This window comes from Myotis daubentonii, chromosome 9 (genome assembly GCF_963259705.1).
Source record: "Myotis daubentonii chromosome 9, mMyoDau2.1, whole genome shotgun sequence".
NCBI lineage: Eukaryota > Metazoa > Chordata > Mammalia > Chiroptera > Vespertilionidae > Myotis > Myotis daubentonii.
In genome coordinates, this window is record NC_081848.1 from 85,787,907 (window position 1) to 85,809,915 (window position 22,009).

A 22,009-nucleotide genomic window follows, 5' to 3' on the forward strand; every position below is an offset into this window, starting at 1 on the left:
CCGCTCCATGACTCCCCTTGACAAGGGCCTTGTCCTTGTCAGCCTCAGTGTCCCCAACTGTGAAATGGGACGCTTGCTCATCGGATACTTGTGAGGATGGACTGAGAATTCACACAGGGGCCCGGCACGGGCTGGCGGGCACAGAGAAGGCTGCCTGGCACAGCTGGTTCTAACCAGCGCCCGCCTGGGCCGGAGCCGGGCCCGTGTGCAGCGGGCGGGGGGCGGGCTGAGCGTCAGACTCTGTGCCAGGCTCCTCTGAACCCGCATTGTCCCAGCTGCTTATTATGCAAACCCTGCTCCATCCGCTCCCACGGTCCCCGGGGCCACGTCGCTGGGCAGCGCCTGGCTGGTGGCGGGCTCTCCTGGCATCCCTGGGCCCCGCGATGCGCCCTTTCCATCACAGGCAGCTGGACGGGTCTCCGTGCTGGGCCGGGCCCTACCCACCCCTCTGGGCTGGAGGGAGAGGCGGCGGCTGGTGTGGGTGAGGCTGCCTCCGGGGAGCGGGCCTGTGCCGGCCACTGTGGACATGGCCTTTGGGCCCCATCAGGAGCCTCACCGAGGAGAAGGCCAAGGCACAGAGAGGGAAAGCCCGTGGCCCGAGGACACACGGCCGGGAAGAGGCCGGGCGCGGCCTGGCTCCACAGCCCACAGGCCTGCCCTCGGCCGGCACCGCTGCCGCCCGCCCATCCCTCTAGCTGTGGGTGCTGTTGGCAGGGAGTGGCCGGGGTGGGAAAGCCGCTGCCAGCAGCAGGGATCCGGCCACCGGCACCCTGGGCGCACTCCCTGGAGCCCAGCAAGGGCTGCCGCCTCTGGCCTCCGGCTGCCCTCCAGCACCACGGAGGCCCCTCCTGGCCCCGTCCTCCCAGACTCCCCCTCCCCGTCTGCCTCCCCCTCACATCCCAGGGCCTGGGAGCCTCTGCCTCCCCGTCTTGGGCCCCTCCCCGGCCCGGGCCTGCCCACCAGCCCTCACCACCCCCTCCCAGCCGCGGGTGGTGGCACCTGCATCCCCTCCTCAGGCACAGGACCTGGCCCTGAGCTGGACCCTTGGGGATCAGGGCATCGGGGGCTTTCCAGGTGCAGCCCCCCTCCCCCCGCACCGGGGCCGGAGCCGGGGCCCAGCCCTCAGCCCCAGTGTGAGGGGCTCAGGGCCTGTGTGCGGCCCCTCCCTCCTGGGCTCCCTCCTTCCCAGGCTCCTCCTCACCCCAAACCTGGGGTGCCCCTGCCGGGGTTCCAGCTGCACCCCACTGCCCGCCGTCGTGGCACGACCAGCCCACAGCTGTGCAGGTTCCGTGTCTGCACCTGCTGTGGGCGGCGGGAGGTGGACTCTAGGGCTCCCTTCGGCTGTAGGCTCATTTGGGGGAGGGGGTCGCAGCCAATGGGGAGAGTGGGGCACACATGTCCCTCAGGCCTGCTTGCCTAGGTGACAGCCCCCCCAAGCACCTAGGGGTGCTGCTCCCCAGGCCAAGCTCCTGCCGGGAAGGGCTGTGTGGGGCCCAGCTCCCTGCCCAGAGTGGGAGCCAGGGTTTCCACGTTGGCATGGGAGACGCTGAGCCCAGGTGCTGAGTGTGTGCCCCTCGCGGTCGCCCAGGCCCAGGCCCAGGCCCAGGCCCAGGCTGGGCAGGCAGGGGGCAGGGGTAGGGGGGCAGGGGGCAGGGCAGGTGCAGGCAGCCTCGCTCTGCAGCCCAGGGTCTGCCTGGCTGCACTGACGCAAAAGGAAGGCAGAGGGCGCTGGGAGGCAGGGCCGTGGGGGGACCGGCAGGAAAAGGAAGAGGAGGAGCTGGGGGAGGAGGGAGGGAGAGAGGAAGGGGCGGAGGGCTGCCGGGCGAGAGGGGAAAGCGGGAGGGGAGGGGGCTGGCCTTCACCTTGCGGCTCTAACCTCCGTCTCTCCCTCCTCCCCTCCCTGCTCCTTGGCCCCCTCGCCCCTGCCCGCCCTGCGTGCAATTCCCACTAAGGTGTGAGGGACAGCCCCCCAGCACCCAGGGGTGTCATGCATTTATGTATTCATTCATTCATTCATTCATTCATTCATTTATTCATTTATGTATTCATTTATTTATTTAAATAAACCTTCCCCCTACACTGTCCTGACCGGGCACATCGGGCAGGCGCCCCCACCTTAGACTTGAGGAGAGTTGGGGTCACAGAGAGCTGGGCCCTTGCCCACCCGGTGAGGAACCAGTGAAGGTAGAGGGGGCCAGTGGGTTGGGGGTCCTCTTTCAGGCCCGGGTGCGGGCCCCCAGGCTGCTGGCTGCGGTGCTGTCCGTGGCCACCAGGGGGCAGCCGGTGTCCAGCTTTGGGCCTCAGGCCTGGGGCTGCTGGCTGGCGGGGAGGTGGCGGGCCTGGTCTGGCAGGCGGCCCAGGCTCTGGGGGGAGGGAGGGGCCGGGGCCCCCTCTGCTGAGCCCCCATTTCTGTGCCCCCGGGAGGACCGGCCAGAGCTCGGCGGCTTGACCTCCTGGCCTTGTGCTGGTGAACTGCTGCTCACCTCCAGGCTCGCGGGAGGAAGGATGAACGCGGGGCGAAGGCGTGGGGAGGCTCCCCGACCCCCGACCCCGACCGTGGACGTGGGCCTGAGCCTGCTCTCCCGCCAGAGACTGTCCCCGAGCGGCCAGTGGCCGGTGCCCACCTCGCGCCCACCGCGGGCTCTACCGAGGCTCAGGAGGCTCTGGGGTCCGGGACACGGTGTGGGGGGGGTCTGCCTCTTGTTCCTCTGTGACCACAGGGCCAGGTCCCTGCTGTGGGGAGGGACGGGGTGCTGACGGGGACCCTCACGTGGCACTTCTGGCTTCTCTGAGCTCCACGTGGCCTGTCCCGTGGGCTGAAGATGCCGACTCAGAGGGGTCCCCACAGTCCACGGAAAGCAGAGAGAGAGTCAGGGCACAGCGGGGCGTGAGATCCAGGAAGGGGGCGCCGGCTCCTCCCAGATCTGTTTGTCTTGCCATTTCCCTCGCAAAGTGAGGCTCCCCCAGCCCCGCCAGCCCGCCCTGTAGGGTCCTGAGGAGGGCCCCAGGGGGGGGTGCTGGTGGTTCCGAGCTGGCCACGCGATGTCTGAGACCCCTCCCTGCCCACGCCTGCCCCGGGGCCTCCGGGACGGTCAGTGTTAAAAGCAGAAAGTTCCCAACCAGTTGGGAGGGGTCCCTGCTGGAGACCTCGGGCCCAGAGGCCCTGGGAGGGTGGGAGTGGGGGAGGGCTGCTCCCGGGTCCGCCGCCCCTCCCCCGTCCATCGAGCCCGGGGCGAGGACCCGGCGGGGACCCGTGCTCCCTGTAACCAGAGCCCGAGGACCGACCATCACCACGGGGCTGGGGCGGCCGGCACCTGGGGAGGACGTGCCTGGCAGCCGCGGGAGAACAGCCCGTCCCGGGGGCTGGGGCGGGGCGAGCGAGCGCGGGAACTCGGTCGGGAGGAAGGCTCTGGCCCCGGCGCTGGGCCCCCGCCAAGCAAATCTCCCCGCGGGCGGGCGCAGAGCTGGCCCCGCCTGGCGCTGGGCCGCTGGTTAATCTGTAACTCCCCACACCCGCGGGGCCTCCGGGCCCCAGTTTGGGGAGGAGAAGGGGGGCTCAGGGGCCGGGGCCTTCTCAGGGGGGCTCTCAGGGTCTGCGGTCCAGGGCCTTATGGAAGGACCCCTTTGGGGGTGCGGCTTGAGGTCAAGGGGGTGGCTCTTGGGGGGCCGTGTGGGTGCCCCTCAACTGCGGGGGGAGTGGATGAGGCAGGGAGGGTGGGTGGAGGGAGGAGGACCAGTCCAGGTCTGCAGGGAAAGGCCGCTGGCCCTGCGGCAGCCTGGTCACCTCCGTCTGGGTGGGAGGTGCCAGGGGCCAGCCATCCTGGGCAGGGCTGTGTCCCCCTGATGCCCAGCCCGGGGTCTGGGGCTTGGGGGTTGTCAGGGGAGGTTAACCTGGGGCCCTGGACAGTCTTCCTGCGTTCCTGCCCTCCAGGCCTGGAAGTTGGGCGTCGTCGGGGCTTGGGGTGGGGAACGGCTCAGACCTGCGGGGCGCACAGGCCGCTGAGCCGCTGGGAGCCGCTGGGAGCCGCGGGTTCCTGCCTTGCAAAACGGGCATCCAAATGCCTCCCTCTGTGGGTTCTTGGGAGGATCCCGGAGGCCGGGGCCGGGCTGCCCGGGTTTGTGTGATCGGTGCGGCCTCTGCAGAAGGGCAGCGCCCTGGACAGCGTCAGAGGCTGCTGGTTGGGGCGCGCACACAGACACCCCCGCAGGGCGCGGGGGCGCAGGAGGGGGTCGGCCGCGGCCCCAGTGGGTTTCTAGAGCAGCCTGGCAGGGCTCCCCGGGAGAGGGGAGGTTGGGGCGGCCGAGAGGCGCTGCTGCGGAGCCGGCCACCAGGGGGCAGCATGCGGCCAGGCACGCGCCACCGGCACTTGGGCGAGGGTGGATCAGAGTCTTAGGCTGTGAAAGGAGCCGGGATAGCTCGCCGCCTGGGGCGCGGGGAGAAGGGCACCCCACAGCCTTCCCGATCCTCCGGGCCCCATTCGGGAAGAGCCCGTGTCACATGAGAGTAAGTGCGTCTGCAACCGACACCCCACTTCAGACGCAATAACAGGGTACTTCTCCCCCCGGCGCAGGCGGGTGTGCAGGGGCGCCCGTGGGCCCGTGGCTCTGCTCGGCGGTCACTCGGGGTTTCTGCGGCTCCGGGTCCCCCCCCCCCAACCCCACCGTCCCCGCTGTTCTTCCCTGGACCGCGGGGAGAGGAGGGGGAGGCCTGCTGGCGGGAGGCGCAGGGCTGTGATGCTGGGCCCCTCTGCTCAGGGCTGGGACAAAGGCTGGTGGCGTCCGTGCCTTTGGAGGAGAAGGGCGGCTTGGGGACCGGCACCCATCCACTCCGAGGGCGTGGCCAGCGTGATGAGGGGCACGTGCCAGGTGCCAGCAGGGCGCCGGGGCCCCCCTCCCCCCCACCAGGGCTCCCGGACCCCAGGCCGTGGGACTGCAGCGCTGTTTCCAGCACCAGGAACACACATGCCTCCCTTTGCTTCCTTCCGTGTCCTCTGAATTACAAAAGCAGAACTTGGTGGTTGTATCCAGAGAGACGTTTACTTCCGAACCGGGCGCCTGGGGTGGCCTAGGCCTCGGCCTCCAGCTCCAGCCCGGGGCTGCCCTCCCGCCCCCGGCTCTGCCCCCGCTGCCCGGGGAGGGCCCAGGCTCGGGAAGCCAGTGGCCACCATTCCTGATTCAATTCAGGGTCACGCCAAAGATGGGGTCACCTCTCTGCTGAGAGAGGAGGGGTCCCACGGCCCCCAGAGAAACGAGCTGGGAGGCCAGGCAGCTGGAGGGGGTCGGCCCCCACCGGCTCCTGCCGGGCGGAGTGGAGCAGTTCCCTTCCCTGCAGAACAGGTGAGGCGGGCAGGACGTGCTCCTCCCAGCCCCCGGGCAGGACTCCGTGTCACATGCTGCGGGCGGCCACTGTCACTGAACTACCCGCACTCACGCACGGCAGGGGGCCCCAGTCTGTCCACACACCTGCCCCTCACATCAAACCTGCCCCCCCCCCCCGCCCTCTTCCAATGTGGGGACCAGGGCACGAGTCCCGCCCGGTCCTTCCCTCCTGGCCGCTCCGAGGCCCCGCACGGTGGCAGGCCCGTTGGCTGGCGCGACTGTCATTCTTACAGTCTTTATCGGGCACCCAGGGGTGCGCGCCGTCCGATGGAGGAGAGGTGCGGCTCCAATGCAGCCAGGGCAGGTGGCAGGGCGGGGGGGGGGCTCCCCATGTGACAAGAGACCAGGCTGGCACAGAGGAGCAGCAAAGCTGTCCAGGCCCTGAGCTGGGCGGTGCCCGGCCAACCCCAACGGAGAAGCCCCCAGTGCCCTGTCCAACAGCCACCCAGCAGCGGCCCCAGCCAGACCCATGCCCCCCGGGCCGAATGCAGCCTGGCGTGGCCGGTCCAGGCCCAAGAGGTGCCGACCCGACCCCATCAGGGACACGATCCAGAACCTGTTTCCCACCCGCTGGGCAGGGCTGGGGGGCCCCACGACCTCCAGGCTCCAGCCCCGGGCTCAGAGGGCCAGAACTCAGGGCGGCGGCAGCGCGGCTCTGGTGAAAGCCTGGAGCGGACCGTCCTCCCTCCGGCCTCCCCCTTCCCGCTCGCGGGCCTGAGGGCCAGCAGGTGTGTTCGGGCTCCAGGTGCGCGGAGCCCTACCAGGGACCCCAGCCCCGGGCGAAGCGGGCCGTGCGGGATGGGGGGGCAGCTGCAGACCCCGCCTCGCCCCTGCCCGGGACCAGCGCACGGCAGCGGGCACAACCCCCTCAGCGGGCGCGGGGAGCCCCGAGGCTGGGCGCCCTCGGGGAGGGGGGGCGACTCGGTCCAGGCCGGACGCGGGGCTCGCGGTGCCAGGGAGGGCGCGCCGGCTGGGGGGGGGGGCAGCCGCCACCGCGGAGAGGCCCCCGCCTGCAGACAAAGGAGCCCGGGGGGCGGGCGCGGGGGTGGGGGGGCATGGGGCGAGGGGGCGGGGCGCGGGTGTCACGTTACCGCCCGCAGCGCCCTTTAACTCCGGCCCCGCCCCCGCCCCGCGCCCCTCACCCGCGTCCCGCCAATCCGCCCGGGCGCCCGCCCGCCCCGCCCGCCGCGGGGGGGGAGGAGGGGCGCCCGCGGCCAATGGGCGGCGCGCGGGGCGGGGCCGGCGCGCGCGGGGGGAGCGGCGCGGCCAATCGCGGGCGTGTTGTTGAAACTGAAAATACTACTTTATGCTAATCGCGGGGCCCGCGCGCCGGGGGGGCGGGGGGGACCCTCGCGTATAAAGGGGCGCGCGCGGGCTGGGCGCTCCACAGGCGAGTGCTCTGCGCTCTGGGGGTGCCAGCCAGGCCTGACCAGCCCTGCGAGCGAGGACGGGCATCGAGGGGGCGCGGCCGCCAGCCGACCACACCGCCAGCGACTCAGGAGCCGTGCACGGCCCGACTGTCAGGTAGCGCCCGCCGCCCCGCAAGCGCAGACTCCGAGCGCGGGGTCTCCCTTGCGCGGCCGCCGCCCTCTCCCCCCCCCCCCGCTCCCCGCCTCTCCCGCGCCGCCCCGAGCCCTGTCCGTCGTGTGTCCCCGCAGCGACTTGGCCATGGAGCGCCTGGTCTCCCGCCGCGCCTACCCGCCGATGGCGCGCACCAGCGCCTGCCGCAGCCTCTTCGGGCCCGTGGACCACGAGGAGCTGAGCCGCGAGCTGCAGATGCGCCTGGCCGAGCTGAGCGCCGAGGACCAGCGCCGCTGGGACTACAACTTCCAGCAGGACGTGCCTCTGCGCGGCCCCGGGCGTCTGCAGTGGACCGAGGTGGACAGCGAGTCGGTGCCCGTCTTCTACCGCGAGACCGTGCAGGTGGGGCGCTGCCGCCTGCTGCTGGCGCCCCGGCCCCGCCCGGAAGGCGCGGGCGCTAACCCGCCCCCCGCGCCGCCGGCCGAGGAGCCCCTCGACGAGCTGGGGGACGCCCCGGCGTCGCCGCCGCCGAGCAGCGGCCCGGAGGTGTCCCCCGCCCCGGCCCCGGCCGTGGCTCCGCAGGAGATCGCTGAGCCGGAGGCGGGCCCGCCGCCGCGCAATCAGGAGCCTCTGGCGGAGCCGCTCCTCGCGGGGCGCCCCGCGCCGGGTGCTGCGGCCGCAGCCCCCGCCGCCGCCGCCGCTGTGGCCGCAGCCCCCGCCGCTGCCGCCGCCGTCGCCGTCGCCGCCGGCGCTGCCACCAACGCCGCGGCCGCGGGAGGCGCCGCGATGAAGAAGCTGGCCGGGCCTCTGATCTCCGGTGAGTCCCGCGCGGCCCCGCCCCGCCCCGGCCCGCCCGGCCCGGCTCGGCTTTGTCCAGCTGGCCGGGCTCCCCGGCCCCGGGGGCCTCCCCGGTCCCCGCCTCCTCCTCCCGCGCCGTTAAAGGGCCCGCAGCGCCCAGGGCGCGGCTCCCCGCCCCGGCCCCGCCCTGCGGCGCGTCCCGGCCGCGCGCGGGTTAAGTGCGTGGCGCCCGGGGGGCTTGGCTGCGGGACAAGGGAAACGCTGACACAGCACCTCGCGGGGCGACGTAAACAAAGCTGACCCGCCGCGGACCTCGCCGCGCCCGCCCCGGCCCCGCCCTGACCCGCCCGCGTCCCCGCAGACTTCTTCGCCAAGCGCAAAAGATCTGCGCCCGAGCCCAAGGCGGCCAACGAGGTGCCCGGCGGCTGCTCCGCGCCTGGCGGCGGTCCAGGCGTGGGCCCCGCCGAGCAGACCCCGCGCAAGCGGATGAGATGAGGTGCGTGATGGCGGGGCGCGGGGGGGGGGGTGGGCTGGGCGGGGCGGGGCGCGGGTCCCTTTGTCGCGTGGGCCCCGTGCTCACGGCGCCTCTCTCCACAGCCTCTCGCCCAAAGAGCCCGAGGGAACCCACTGAGCAGCGGACAGGAGACAAGCCTGGGCCCCGGCTGGGACCGTCCATGTAGCAGCTGCTGGCGAGCAGCGATCGGTTTTGTGTTTAAAGTTTGAAAACTGTGCAATGTATTAATAACTCTTTTATATCTAAATGTATTCTGCACCGAAGAGTACGCTGGTCCCAAGGTGTAAAGCTTTAAGAGTCATTTATATAAAATGTTTAATCTCTGCTGAAACTCAGTGCAAAAAAAATGAAAAAAAGAAAAAAAAAGGATAAAAGGAAACATGTATATTTGTACAAAAAGTTAAAAAAAAAAGTTATACTAACTTATATTTCTATTTATGCCCAGGCGTGGGCCGCTCTGCCCGCGGCAGCTTGGCCCTTGGCTTTGCCAAGCAAGGCACGCACTGCACCTGGGGGTCCCCTGCCAATCGATTCCATAGCGGACCCCGGGGGCGCCCACCAGCCTAGCGCCCGCCCGCGTGCCAGCCACCTGCGCGCCCGCCACCTGCGCGCCAGCCCGCCTCGCTTGCAGTCTCTCTCTCTCTCCGCGCTGTCGCTGTCTCTCTCTCTCTGTCTCTGTCTCTCTCTCTAGTCGCTTCCTCTAAACCTGACATCTCCGTTGAGAAGATCCTGAGCCGGCCGCACCGCTGCCCGGCCCGTCCGCTGGGTTCCAAATAAAGAGGCCAAAAAAATTGCTGCAACTCGTTGTGTGCGTGTGTGTGTGTCCACTCACCTCCCCGGGCAGCCCACGGGGGCACTTCCTCTTGGCAGAGCTGGCGAGTGCCACCTGCCCCAGGCTTCCCTTGTCCCCCCACACACCCCGGGTCAGACTGTGCCCCAGGAAGCCACCACCTCTGAGGGGACTGGTCCCGGCTGTGTAGCAGCCTGGGGACCCCCCTTTCCCCCACACGCAAAGTGGAGCCTCATGGCCGCAGGTTTGCAGTTAGCTCCCTGGGAGGGGCCCGGAGCCTGCAGGGCGGGCGGGGGGAGGACAGGCCAGCAGCGGGCTCCCTGGACTCTGGGGGCGGGGACCTGAGGCCGGGGCCACCCTGCGGCACCCACCAGCCTGGCTTCCAAGCCTCCCTGCCAGTCTCACATAAACCCCGAGAGCGACGGCGAACAGTGGGAGGTGGGGAGGGTGGGGGGGGGCCGAGGACTCGTGCGCTGTCACCAGTTTCCAGTTTGGGGGCGATGACCCCCTCCCCCCAGCTCAGAGACAAAGGCTGGGTCCACCCTGTATCCTGGAGATGATCATGGGCTCATAGTTAACCCGCCCAATTCCTACAGCGGCCGGCCCCAAGGCCCAGCAGAGCCATACCCCGCCCCATGAGTGGGACCCCTTCCCCCTCAGCAAAGCCATACCCCGCCCCATGAGTGGGACCCCTTCCCCCTTCAGCAGAGCTGCACCCCACCCCATGAGTGGGACCCCTTCCCCCTTCAGCAGAGCTGCACCCCACCCCATGAATGGGATCCCTTCCCCCTTGAGCAGAGCTGCACCCCACCCCCATGAGTGGGACCCCTTCCCCCTTGAGCAGAGCTGCACCCCACCCCCATGAGTGGGACCCCTTCCCCCTTGAGCAGAGCTGCACCCCACCCCCATGAGTGGGACCCCTTCCCCCTTGAGCAGAGCTGCACCCCACCCCCATGAGCGGGGCCCCTGCCCCCTTGAGCAGAGCTGCACCCCACCCCCATGAGCGGGGCCCCTGCCCCCTTCAGCTCTGCATCCACCTGGTCACAAGCGGGGAGTCAGCCCTGCAAAGGCTGACCTGAGGCTTCCAGCTCTGGGGGGAGGCCCGCACCCTGTGTGACAGGCTCAGCACAGCGGCTGCAGGGGCAGGAAGGCCGGAGGGAAGCGGGGCCCTGGGGACACCCCTGAACTAAGGCCTGCCACTGAGGATGGAATCCGGGGGGTGGGCACCTCCGGTCCCCAAGCACCACGGCCGCAGGGCCTCCCCCTGTGTGTGGGGGGGTCCCACTGGATCCCACGGCGCGGCTCTCCCAGCCCCCGCCCGGCCGCCTGCCTCCTGCTCCAGGCGGGGGACAAGGTGACACTCACTCCTGCCCGGGCGGGCGGGCAGGGCTGGGCTGGTGGGGCGGCCGGGAGCCCGCCCTCCGCCCTCCGGAAGGAGAAAGCACAGGGTTTGGGGTCACACAGGCGACTCAGGGGAGCCCTTCTTCCCCTTGCGGGCCTGTTTTCCCCTTCGGGGCCCTGGGTGAGGGTCCCCTGGAGGCACTGCTTGAAGCCCGGTGGTCAGGGTGGCCCACGCCCAGAGGACCGCTGCCGGCGCCCACACGGGGGTCTGCCTGTCACAGGTGACCCCGCTCCCCTGGGCCCCTGATGATGGTGATGGTGATGATGGTGATGGTGACAATTAGGCCCTCGTGGCCTCGGCCCTGTGTCCCACTCTGTGCCGGGCACACCCACGCGACCCCAGCATGCTCCTCCGCTGTCTGAGGAGGAAACTGAGGCCGGGCGTTTCCTGCCCAAGGACTAGCCGCCGACCTGGGCGGGGCCGAGGGACCCTGGTCCGGGGCTGCCGGCTCCGCAGCCTAACGGACCGCGCTGTCCTGCCCCTGGGAGGCTGGGCCCCGGGTGGGGAGGGGAGCCAGGCCCCCAGGACAGCGGGCCCCAGGGGGGCGGCGGGGCGCAGCCGGGTCAGGATGCTGCGCTTCCCACTGAGCCTGCGCCGGGTGCCAGGCTGGTGCTGGGCTCCGACGCGAAGGTGGCTTCCTCTGGCCGCACCGGGAAAGCAGAGGCCTGCGCCTTTGACCTATAAACCCCCAAAGCGGGCACAGCCAGAGGCCGGGGAGGGCCGCCGGCAGCCGTGGGCGGGCACGGCAGCCACAGGTGAGGCGACAGCCTGTGCAAAGGTGGGCTGGGGCCTGGAGCTGAGGGAGGGCAAAGAGCTGGGGGTGTCCGAGACCGACCAGGCGTCGGGGTGGGCGGGCTGCCCGGGGTCTCTCCCCAGGTGGGCGCCAGGTCCTCTGGGCACCCGTCCGGCCTGGTCAGGGTGGGCGTTGGGCCTGCATGTGGTTTAAACGCTATCAATGAACGAGGCCCTTTTGGGGTGTGCCTGTCAGGCCTCCTGCTCCTGTCCCTCCCACTGGTCCCCTGGACCTTTCCGGTCTGACGGCCGGTGGAAGGTGGGGTTTTATCTGCAGGCAGCGGGGAGCCCTGGAGGCACGGAGGCCGGGGTGACGGAGCTGAGGCACCTTACAAAGCCCGGGGGCTGCTGGGGGGCCGGGACACGGGGCCAGTGAGGGGTGCGTGGCCATTCAGGCAGGAAACACACGGGCAGACACTCGGCTGCCTCCAGCAGGCCGGCCGCTCCGGCCCAGAGACCCGGCATCGAAGGAGAGGGACGAGCTCCCTGCTCCACGGTGGGAGCTGACGTGACTAAACCTGCCAAGTGAGCAGGGGTGAGCTGGGAGGGGGCAGAGCTGAGTCCCAGGCCAGGCCAGGCCGGAAGCCCCTCCAGCTCCCAGCAGGCGCCATCTGGGCGTGGCTGAGGTGAGGTGGGAGATGTGAGGGTTACAGGAGAGGAGAGAGTTTCGAGCCAGTGCCAAGGCCCTGAGGCCTGCAGGGTTCATGGAACAGTGGGCAGGGGCCGGAGGGGGGAGGGGCCCTCAGTGGGCAGGGGCTGGAGGGGGGAGGGGCATGCAGTGGGCAGGGGCCAGAGGGGGAGGGGCCCGCAGTGGCTCCCCTCTGCTTCATCTGCCACCTCGGGCGGCGGGCGGGCCAGGGTGAGGCTGTGGGACCCACAAGGCCCCATAGATTACCCACCTCCAGGGACAGCGGTTCAGGGACAAAGCCCAGGCCTTGAGCACAGGACTCTGAGGGGCCACCCCCGTCCCGGGGCCCCCAGGGACCGGCTGAGACCTTGGCCTCCTCTGCACCACAGCTCAGCTCCCCCTCCCCCACCTGCCCCTCCAGTCCACAGGGGTCCCCGAGTGTGGCCCCCGGCCACGTCCCACACGTGCACGCAACACACGGACACACAGACACGCATGGACACACACAGAGACATGCACACGCAGACATAGCTACACAGACATGCAGACACTCGTGCACACACACGGGCACAGAACCACAAACACGCCTGCGCACACACGTGTCCAGTACTTCGACTCGTGTTTTCCTTTGATGAGGGAGGAACATCGTTAGGGTTTGGGGGTGTCACCGTCCATGATGGGGCGTGCTTCAGCCCCAGCCGCTGCTCCGGGCATTTTAAAGCTGCTACGAGGGCCCTGGAGTGGGGGCGCCAGGGGCCGTCCGCACACGGATGGGGTCCCTGAGATGTGCCCCTTGAAACGGGGATAGAAACGGCCTCTGGTGGCCTTCGTGGCGTCAGGAAGAAGTGGCCCGGCCTTTGCCGTGCCCGACAGCCCCGTGGGGTCCTTGCCTCAGGGCCGCCCACACCAGCTGGGGGCCTCCTCCCAGCATGGCGGTCAGGTCTCTAAGTGCCGGGGGCGGGGGAGCAGCTCCGCCTCCGCCACCTGAGCAGGTGCCTCATCGAGGACCCCGCCCTGCTTCTCCGGAGAGCCCGCGGCCCCCCCGTCCGCCTGGGCACGCACCTTCCCTGGCAGGGCCCACGAAACCAAGGCTCCGAAATGAAAAACAAAATGGTTTCCTGCGGGCGGATGTCCCGCGAGACGCAGAGACAGGGCACTGAGCCGGCCTCGTGTCTGACCGGCGCCCGGAGTGGCCCGGTGCTCCGCCGGCTGAGCTGGGTCCGGGCGACGGGCAGGGCCCGCGGGCCTGTGCGCGGACGGCTCGGGCCTCCTCCCCAGGCCACGGGGACCGCGCCACGGCCACCCCTCACCCGGCGCCGCCCGCAGCCGCCCGGCCTCGTCTGTCGCCGGTGTGTGTTGTAACCTGCAACATTGCCACGCAATGCACAACACACACGTGTATACACATAGACGTGACTTCTGTCTTCCTGCCTTTGTAGCTGTTTTCGTGTTTTCTCAGCAATAGCAACAGTATCGCTTGCATCTCCTTGAAAAACATTCCGCTGGGAAGGAGCAAACAGGCCGAGCGCACAGGCACGGGGGCGGGGCGGCCCTCGCTGCTTCGTCTGTTTCTCTCCCTCAAGGGTTTTATCAGTTTTTAAAGCAACCCCAGGCCCCGTCCTCGTCCTCGCAGGGCAGACCCACTCCTGCAACTCGAGCGGCACCGGCGTGGAAGGGGCCGGGGGGGGGGGGGGACCCACCCTCAGGGCGGCGGCCAGGCCCCGGGCTTTGCCGCCCCCGGCTACTGCCACGCCATGTTCCACTGGGACCCTGCCGGGGGCCAGCCCAGTGGGGTCCTGTTCGCCTCACCGCCCCACCCCCCGGGGGGCCTCCCTCCCTCCCTGCGTGCGGGGGACGCCCGTGCGCCTTGGAGCCCGGCTGCTCGGCTCGCCAATGCTCTTCTGAACGGCTTTTGAGCCGTCGGTCCCCTTTGGCGACGGCAAAAGTCATAAAAATGGTCACGTCACACGTGCAGACCATCCCGGGCAGAGAGCAGGGGGCATGTGGCCGGGACCGACCGGCCAGGAGCGCGGGCACCACCTCTGTGGTCTGTGTGTGAACACACATCACCCCTCTCCTGGGACCTGCCTCCTGCCTGCAGCTGCTGCCAGGGAAGGCCTGGGGCCTCAGGGCTCCTGGGTGGGCGTGAGGCCGCCCTGGGCTACTGGGGGCCCGTGGGCAGGGCCTTGAGCCGGTGGTGGGCTCGTGGCTGACGTGGCCCACGCACAGGGAGTCTGTTCCAGCCCCGCCTCTTGGGGGGCGGTGGCAGCGGGGACAGAGGGGGTGTCCTCCCTCCTCTCTGGCACCAGGCACCCCCTTCCCAGAGGGTCCAGGTGTGGTGAGGGAAGCAAGCATGAGCCCCGCTGCTCTCTGAGCCTCGGTTTCCCCTCTGAGCGCGGAGCACGGGGGGGGGGGGGGGTGCTCGCCGAGGGCTGTCAGGCCTTAAGCTCTGCCCACAGCCCCGAGCTCAGGCGCCACTCCCCGGCCTCCTGGCCTCAGGCCTGGAGAGAGAGGGAGAGAGAAGACAGGGCATTTGGGTTTTGTCAAAAGTCTTTTTTTGTTTTCTTTTCGGTGGCGCATTTCAGGGTTTTTCTCTCTTTTTCGGTTAATTCTTTATGATAATGTAACTATATTTTTTGTTGCTGATAGCATTACAGTATCTCCGAGGGCCCCCGTTTCCTCTCAGTTGACACCTGCCACTGTGGGGCTCCCGGCCCCCCTCGGAGAGGCTCCCACGGCTGGAGCCCCGCTCCCCACGCTGCCCTCCCGCCTCCGGCCCAGCTCGCCCGTCCAGGAGGTGGCATGGGCACAGCAGCCACTGCCCGAGGAGGAGCGGACACCCAGCCCGCCTGGGACGCCCCGGGGAACTGGGCCTGCGGGCCGAGGCCTGGCGGGTGGGGGAGGAAATGGCGTCGCTGGCCCGCTGCACAGGAGGCCGGTGCGGGGAGGGCAGCGAGCGGCCGGCTCTGGAAGTCCTGGAGGTCACAGGTGCCCGGGCAGGAAATGAGATGAACTTGCGAGGCATCAAAGGAAGCGGGACATTCTTCCAGAGCGTCAGGGCAAGGCGGCGGAAATGCTGGCCGCTGTGAGGGGAGGGCGGGTGAGGAGAGATGGCACCAGATACTTACGGGCACTTACAATCGAGGGACGGAGACCCGGGTGGGGGCAGGAGACCGGGGTGGGGGCAGGAGAGCCAGGTGGGGGCAGGAGACCCAGGTGGGGGCAGGAGACGGCGGGTGGGCGTGGAGCCTCCAGATGTGCACCTGCCGGAATACCTCTCAGGCCCGGCGACCCAGCCAGCGCCTCTAGCCCAGGATCGGCGTCGCCCGTGCCCCGTGTGGGCCACCAGCACAGGCCCGGCCTTGCCAAGCCCTGGGCGCCCGACGCCCAGGAACCCCCAGCTGAATCCGAGGGCAGCGCAGTCCTGCTCCCTCCACGCAGAGGGCGGGTGCCGGGCGTCAGGCCAGCGGAGGGGACGCCCCCGCCCCCGGGAAGAGCCGCCTCGGCAGCCCCGTCCACACCAGGGCCCACGCCGCCTCTCCTCAGAGGGCGGCCCCTCTCCAGCGCCCGCCTGAAGCAGGGCTGCTCCCCGACTCCAAGGGCTGTGCCCCAGGCCCGTCTCTCCTGCGTCTGGGCCGGTCCACTGGCATCCCGGCCGGAGGGAGCGCCTGACCGGGTCCTGTTGGCCTCGCCGTGGCCTCATCTCCAAGGAGGGAGGTGTCCAGGCCAAAGCGGGCAACAGGGGGCCTGGGAGGCGCAGCGTACCAGCTGGAGGCCTCGCCCCGCTCTGAGGGGCAGCGGGCAGCAGGCAGACCCCAGGGCCTGGCACCAGGACAGGGGCGAGGGCTTGGCCATGCCTTCCAGGGCGAGCCAGCCCCAAGGGGGCCAGGCCTCCAAGTCAGCTAATGGGGGCGGCGCAGGCAGTCCGGGGAGCGGGGCGCAGAGGGGGTGTTTACCCCAGGCCCCGGGGGGCAGCGGAGCCCGGTAGCCCCAGGAGGTCGCCTTCCTGGCTCCCAACATTCTAGACGCAGCACCAGTCGCAGCGGAAGGGAAAGCCTGCAGCCCAGGGAGCCGGTGAGAGCATCGAGGACTGGGGCGAGGGGACAGCGGCGGGGCCGGGGCGGAAGGAGCGCTGAGGGCGGCGGAGGCCCCGGGCCTGAGCGTCCCCCTCCGGGCACCGCCGAGCTGGGCTCCGGGTCGCAGGGAGGGGCGGGAAGGCAGCTGGACGCGGCGCGATTTGTGGGCCTTTCAGGCGAGCAGGTGCCTCCTCGGGCCGCCCATTGTCTCGCCGCCTCACAAAGGGGCTGCAGCCGCGCGGCCCGGGGCTCCCCATCCGTCCACCGCGCGCGCGCCCGTCGGGGTGCCGGTCCCGCGTCCTGCGCGCGTCCGTCGGTCTCGGGGGCTCCGCGTGGGTCCCTGCGCACGACCTGCGCGCCGGGCCGCCGGCTCCCCGCGCCCTGGCGGTGCGCCCTCGGCCGTGGCGCCGGCTCCTCCCGCGCCGTCGGGCACCCGGCTCCGCGCCGCTGCGTCCCGGGCGCACACAGGGGCCATTCTCCCCGGCTCCGCGCAACCATATGGCCAATCCGCGTCGACCGAGCGGCCCGCTCATTCAGGCGCAGAATGTCCCGCAACAGGGAACAATCGCGACTCTGTTCGCGGCCATTACGGATGCGAGCGGCGGGCGCAGTCCCCCGGCTGCGGAGACAGGCGGCTAATTACCCGCCATATGCGCGCGCCGCCCGGAGTTCATTCCCGACCCGGGACTTTATTAGGCGCGGAAGACAGATGTCCCGACAGCCACGCATCACAGGACACGGTGTCGGAGTTCGTGCAGCGGCCGGAGAGCTCGTTAAATGTTAAAGGCGGCCCCGCGGAGGCCGGGCCGGGCCCTGGGAGCCGAGCGGCCTTAGCGACAGCCATGGCGCAGGCGCTCCCTGCCAGCCCGGCCGCCTCCTCCCTCCCCTCCTGCGCAGTCCCCGGGGGCCTGGAGGGAGGTGCAGGGGGACCCCCCACACATGGAGGGCTCACTGCGTTTTCTGGCGGCTCCGAGGGCCAGGGAATGGCTTTGGGGGGGCGTCCCTGAAGGATGGTGCTGCATCTGGGGGTGTCTGGTGACCCGGGCCCACCCAGAGCTGGGCTGGGCTGGGCTGCAGTGGGTCTCCCAGGGCCGTTTACTGAATGAATGAATGAATGAATGAATGAAGGAAGGAAGGAATGAAGGAAGGGAGGAAGGGAGGGAGGAAGGTAGGAAGGGCTGGCGCAGCCAACCCCGGGCAGGTGCCTGGGGGGGGGGGGGCAGGGAGAGGAGGGGGAGGGGCAGAGCCAGGCTGGAGGGGACCTGCATTCTGTGAGGGAGGAGAGCTCATCAGAGCAGGGCTCCCTGTTCTCCGTGAGATCATGTCCCAGCCTTTTCTCCAAATGTCTGAATGAAAGGGCTATTCCCGCCCCCAGGCCCGTGTGTGTGTGTGTGTGTGTGTGAGTGTGTGTGTGTGTGTGGGGGGGCACGCCTCTGATGACCCCGCGTGGCTTCCGCATCTCCTCTGCGAACATAAGTGAGGTCAGCTGCCCGCCGAGGGCGGCGTATGTATTTGGGAATTTAAATATTTGAATCAAAGGGCGAGGGGGGATCTGCATTTCTGCCCCACGCGCTGGGAGCTCGGCCTGCGCTGCACAAAGGGGCCTTTTCCCGTTTCCGGGGTGAGTTATCTCCCGGGGGAGGGAGGGTCCTGGACAAAGGCCCCGCCCCTCCCTTCGGGTCTCCTGCTTTTGTTCTGGGCCCTGTGTTCCGGCCTCGAACCCGCTCCAAACCCGGGGGTGTTTTCTGAGACGCGGTGACCGACCTCGGTCCTGAGGATGGAAAGAAAGATGGAAAAGCGCCCGCATTGCTCGCATCACAGGCCGGCCCAGCACAGAAGCCACATGTACCTGCTCATGTGCGGGAGGAACAGATACGGGGGCTCCCGGTGCCCCTCGGAGGGGCTAGTCAGCTGACTCCCACTGCCCGGGCGAGGCCCAGGGTCCCCCAGGCTCAGGGTCCCTGAGCCCCACGGACCCGCCCTCCAGGACACCCATCCTCCCAGCACCCCCAGCACCTCTGTCCCCCGAGCAGGGCCCACACCATCTGCTCGGCACACGGCTCGCTCGGCCTGGGCACGGGCAGTTGGGGGGCTCCCGTTTCCTGGGTGTTGGGATGGGGCAGCTGGGAGGCGGCTTCAGGCGCGAGGGGGCGTCCACACGCGTGGGCAGGGCTTGTGCTGGGCTGCGGGTCTGGGCCTGGGCTCTGTCCACCCTGCGGCCGGGTCTGGGTGGGCGGGCGTGCTCCCCGGGGTGGTGGGGAGGACGCTGGGGTGTTAGTTTGCGGGGCTGCTCTAACCGAGTGCGCAGACGGAGCCTAAACAATTCCCTGCCCGTCCTGGAGGCTGGAGCCCGAAGCCTCTCTCCTGGGCTGTGGGCGCGCCTCCTCCCCGGGTCCCCACCGGGTCCCTGTGCGCGCCCCGATCCCTCTTCTTAGAGGACATCCCACCGAGGGGCTCCACTTCCGCGGAATCATCCGTGAAGGCCTCGCTCCGAGGACGGGCCTTGTGCCGGGCTGGGCGTCGCGGCTCCAACACGAGGGTTCTAGGGGGACACAGTTCAACCATCACACTGGGCTCCGGGGGGAGGGGGGCTCCTGCCGTGCGAGCCGGGTGCCCCGTGGTCAGTGCTCTGTGCAGCCCCCAGGCCTGGGCCGTGTGGGCTTGGTGGGCGAGGTTCAGGGAGGCCTCCAGCGGCCCTGAGGCCCCCCTCCCCTCCCCTCCCCTCCAGGGAGACAGTCTCTGGGGAGAATGGGGGTCCGGAGAGGAGGCGCTCACCCCAGCCCCCTGCGCCCCCCACACCCGGAGAATTGAGGCCTGAGGCTCTTTGGGAACCGGCCCTGGCCCCAGGGTGCAGGGAGGAAGGACTGCAGGCCTCTGAGCGGTCCCTCTGCCCGGCCCCAGGCCCCAGGGCCTCTCGGAATCGCTTCCCCTCATCCCTCTCTGGTGCCTGAGCCTCCTCCCCTCCCCTCCCCTCTCCTCCCCTCTCCTCTCCTTCCCTCTCTTGGCACATTCCTGCCTTTTCTTCTCTTCCCCCAACGAATTCCTAGAGGCCAGTGAAGGCCGGGGAGGCTGCAGCAAGGAGGCGGCCAGGCCAGGCGCTGTGTGTCTCCGAGGGGTGTCGGGGCCTCTCTGAGCCTCGGGGGCAGCCTCTGGGGGGGGGGGGCACTGCCCAGCGGAGCCCGGAGAGTGAGAAGGCGCTAACACAAATGGCTGTAAACACAGCCGGGCACTGAGAAACGCACGTCGCTGCAAATAACAGCAAAGAACATCCACTTTGGAACCTTGCGGGGTAGAGAGGCCCCAGGGGGATGCGGCACCGAGTGGGGCCGCCCGCCTCTGTCCCTGGGGCTGCAGCAGCGCCACGCCCTCGGGCCCATGGCCGACGATCTGTGGGCTTCTTACGGTTTTTAATTCCCCAAAGAAAAGAGCCTTCTGTTTCCTCGTGACTCAGAGCCAGCATGTACTCGCCGTGGAAAGCATTCAGACAAGGCAGCCGTGGAGGACGAGGGACGAAACGCGCCCCAGCTGCCCTCTCCGCCCGGAGGCAGCCATGGGTGGCAGCTCGGGGTTCCACACAGTCTGGGGGCCCACGTTTACATTTTCGGTCTGAAGCACATACTTAGTGCATAGCTCAGAGCATTAGAGTAAATATATGGACACACACATGCACGGATGTGTCGCTTGAATTTCAAAATATTTAGCCGCGAGGAGGGCTTTGCAGAGCCACCCTGCGGCTCAGTGATTGCGAGGAAAGGCCTGCCGCTCCGGGCTCGGGCTCAGGGGCCACTGTTGTTGAAAAGTGGCAGCGAGCCCGGCCGGCGCGGCTCAGTGGTTGAGGGTCGACCTATGAACCAGGTCACGGTTCGATTCCCGGTCAGGGCCCATGCCCGGGTGGCGGGCTCGGTCCCCAGCGTGGGGCGTGCAGGAGGCAGCTGGTCCATGATTCTCTCTCATCATTGATGTTTCTCTCCCTCTCTCTCCCTCTCCCTTCCTCTCTGAAATCAATACAAATATTTAAAAAAAAGTGGCAGCGAGAAGAAGAGGGAGACACAGGGTGTGGAAGAAATCGCCCAGGCCCTGGCTGGTGTGGCTCAGTGGGTAGAGTGTCGGCCTGCGAACCGAAGGGTCACGAGTTTGATTCCGGTCAAGGGCACGTACCTCAGTTGCAGGCTCCTCCCCGGCCCAGGCCCTGGTCCAGGTCATGCAGGAAGCCATCGATGTGTTTCTCTCACGTCGATGTTTCTCTCTGTCTTTCCCTCTCTCTTCCACTCTCTAAAAATCAATGGAAAAAACCCTCAGGTGAGGATGGACAACAGCAAAGATGGCCAAGGAGCCCAGAGTGGCAGCCGGGCGAGGCAGAGCTGGGTGTCGGGGCCAGGACAGCTCGCTGGGGGAGGTGGCCGTCTCCGGCTCAAATGATGGAGGGCAGGGTGATGGCCAGCCCGCGTCTGTGTCACATGGTGTACAAATCCCACTGAACTGCTTCCTGGAAAGACGTGAAAGGGGCGGCCCCAGGGTCACCTGCTCTTTCCACAGCGATAGGAAACGGTGTCCACCCCATGACCATGGAAACTTCCAGCGCACTGGGCTGTGCGGCCCCCTGCCCGCAGCTGGTCCCCCACTGGCCCAGGCCCAAGCCCAGCAGGACGGGCATGGGGGGTCGGCTGGGCCTTCTGATCCTGGCCTGGGCGTCAGCTGGAGTGTCGGCCCTGTGACCCCCGGGCAGGCACGGAGCCCTGGCTGGGGTGTGGGCCGGCCTGAGGAGCCAGGGGAGCGTGAGGGTCGGGGGAGCCCCGAGCAGCCCGGGCAGCAAGGAGGGGGCACAGGAGGTGGCGGGGGAGGTCTCAGGGTGGAGGGCCACGCCGGGCACCAGGGCTGGGCTGTTGGCAGCGGGACCGGCTCACTGGGCAGACGGACCCCAGACCCGGCCGCAAGGTCCCCGTATGGTGGCCGTCAGCCCTCTGTCTGAGCAGATCACACAGACACCACACGACCGGTGACGCGGTCACTCGGCCAGAGGATGTGCTGGCCCAGGAGTCACAGCTGGTGGGGAGCCAGCCTCGCCCGGGATATTTCCCATTGATCTTTAGAGAGAGTGGAAGAGAGAGCAGAGCCAACAAGCACAGGGCTTAAGTTTGCAGTTAAAATACTAGAGGTCAGAGGGGAACCTTCCCCATTCTCTCCTTCATTCTTTCTCTCATTCATCCATTCATTCATTCATTCATTCATTCATTCATTCTCCTATTTCCCCATTCTCTCCTTCATTCTTCCTCTCATTCATCCATTCATTCATTCATCCTTTCTCCTATTCATTCTCTCATTCATTCACTCTCCTATTCATTCATTCATTCATTCATTCTCCTAGTCATTCTCTCATTCATTCATTCTCCTATTCATTCTCTCATCCATTCATTCATTCATTCTCTCCTTCATTCTTCCTCTCATTCATCCATCCATCCATCCATCCATCCATCCATCCATCCATCCATCCAGCCATCCATTCATTCATTCATTCTCTCACTCACTCATTCATTCATTCATTCTCTCCTTCATCCTTTCTCCTATTCATTCTCTCATTCATTCATTCATTCTTTCTCCTATTCATTCTCTCATTCATTATTCGTTCTTTTATTCATTCTGTCCAAACATTCTCCCCAGTTCAGTTCTGCAGCTCACCCTGCCTACCCCTGCGCCCCCTTTGGCAGAGCTGCAGGTGTGGGGACCCAGGCATGCGGAGAGCGCCCCCCCCCCCCACTGGAGCCAGAGGCTGGGTTTAGGTGATGGCGCAGGAGGCCTGGCTGGACACCATGGCCGCTCTGTGCCCAGTCTCCGCGCCCAGTCTGCCGGGGCTTCTGTTTCCGCCTTGGAACTGGGGGAGGGGAGGCCGCCTGCATTCTGGTTGCCCTGGGGCTCAGGGAAAGGAGGCCCCTGCCCGCCAGGACTTGCCAGGCCGCCCTCAGAGCCGCGGGGGCGGGTCCTGGCCTGGGCAGGGGCCTCGGCCGCCCCTCCCCCGCCCGCGCCCCGCGCACTGAGCGCTCTGTTTGCAAAAGAAAGCGGCCAATTTGCTGCCATTCAGAATCACTTAAGGTCCCTTTGCTGGGTGCCCGCT

The 22,009-nt window shown here is 68.4% G+C and overlaps 2 protein-coding genes across 2 annotated transcripts in view; both read left to right on the forward strand.

Annotated features, from left to right (window-relative positions):
- Positions 1 to 6,681: 6,681 nt before the first annotated feature.
- On the forward strand, positions 6,682 to 9,012 carry CDKN1C (cyclin dependent kinase inhibitor 1C). Its single transcript, XM_059710562.1, has 4 exons — positions 6,682 to 6,903; positions 7,038 to 7,717; positions 8,060 to 8,194; positions 8,296 to 9,012. The coding sequence occupies exons 2-3, from the start codon at positions 7,048 to 7,050 to the stop codon at positions 8,191 to 8,193; spliced, it is 804 nt and encodes a 267-aa protein (XP_059566545.1). The 5' UTR covers positions 6,682 to 6,903; positions 7,038 to 7,047; the 3' UTR covers position 8,194; positions 8,296 to 9,012.
- Positions 9,013 to 10,422: 1,410 nt separating this feature from the next.
- Positions 10,423 to 22,009, forward strand: part of LOC132241847 (insulin-like) — a 394,596-nt gene continuing 383,009 nt past the window's right edge. Inside the window, exon 1 of the mRNA XM_059710817.1 lies at positions 10,423 to 10,432. The gene's annotated coding sequence lies outside the window, so the exon portion shown is untranslated. The remainder of the gene's footprint in view (positions 10,433 to 22,009) is intronic.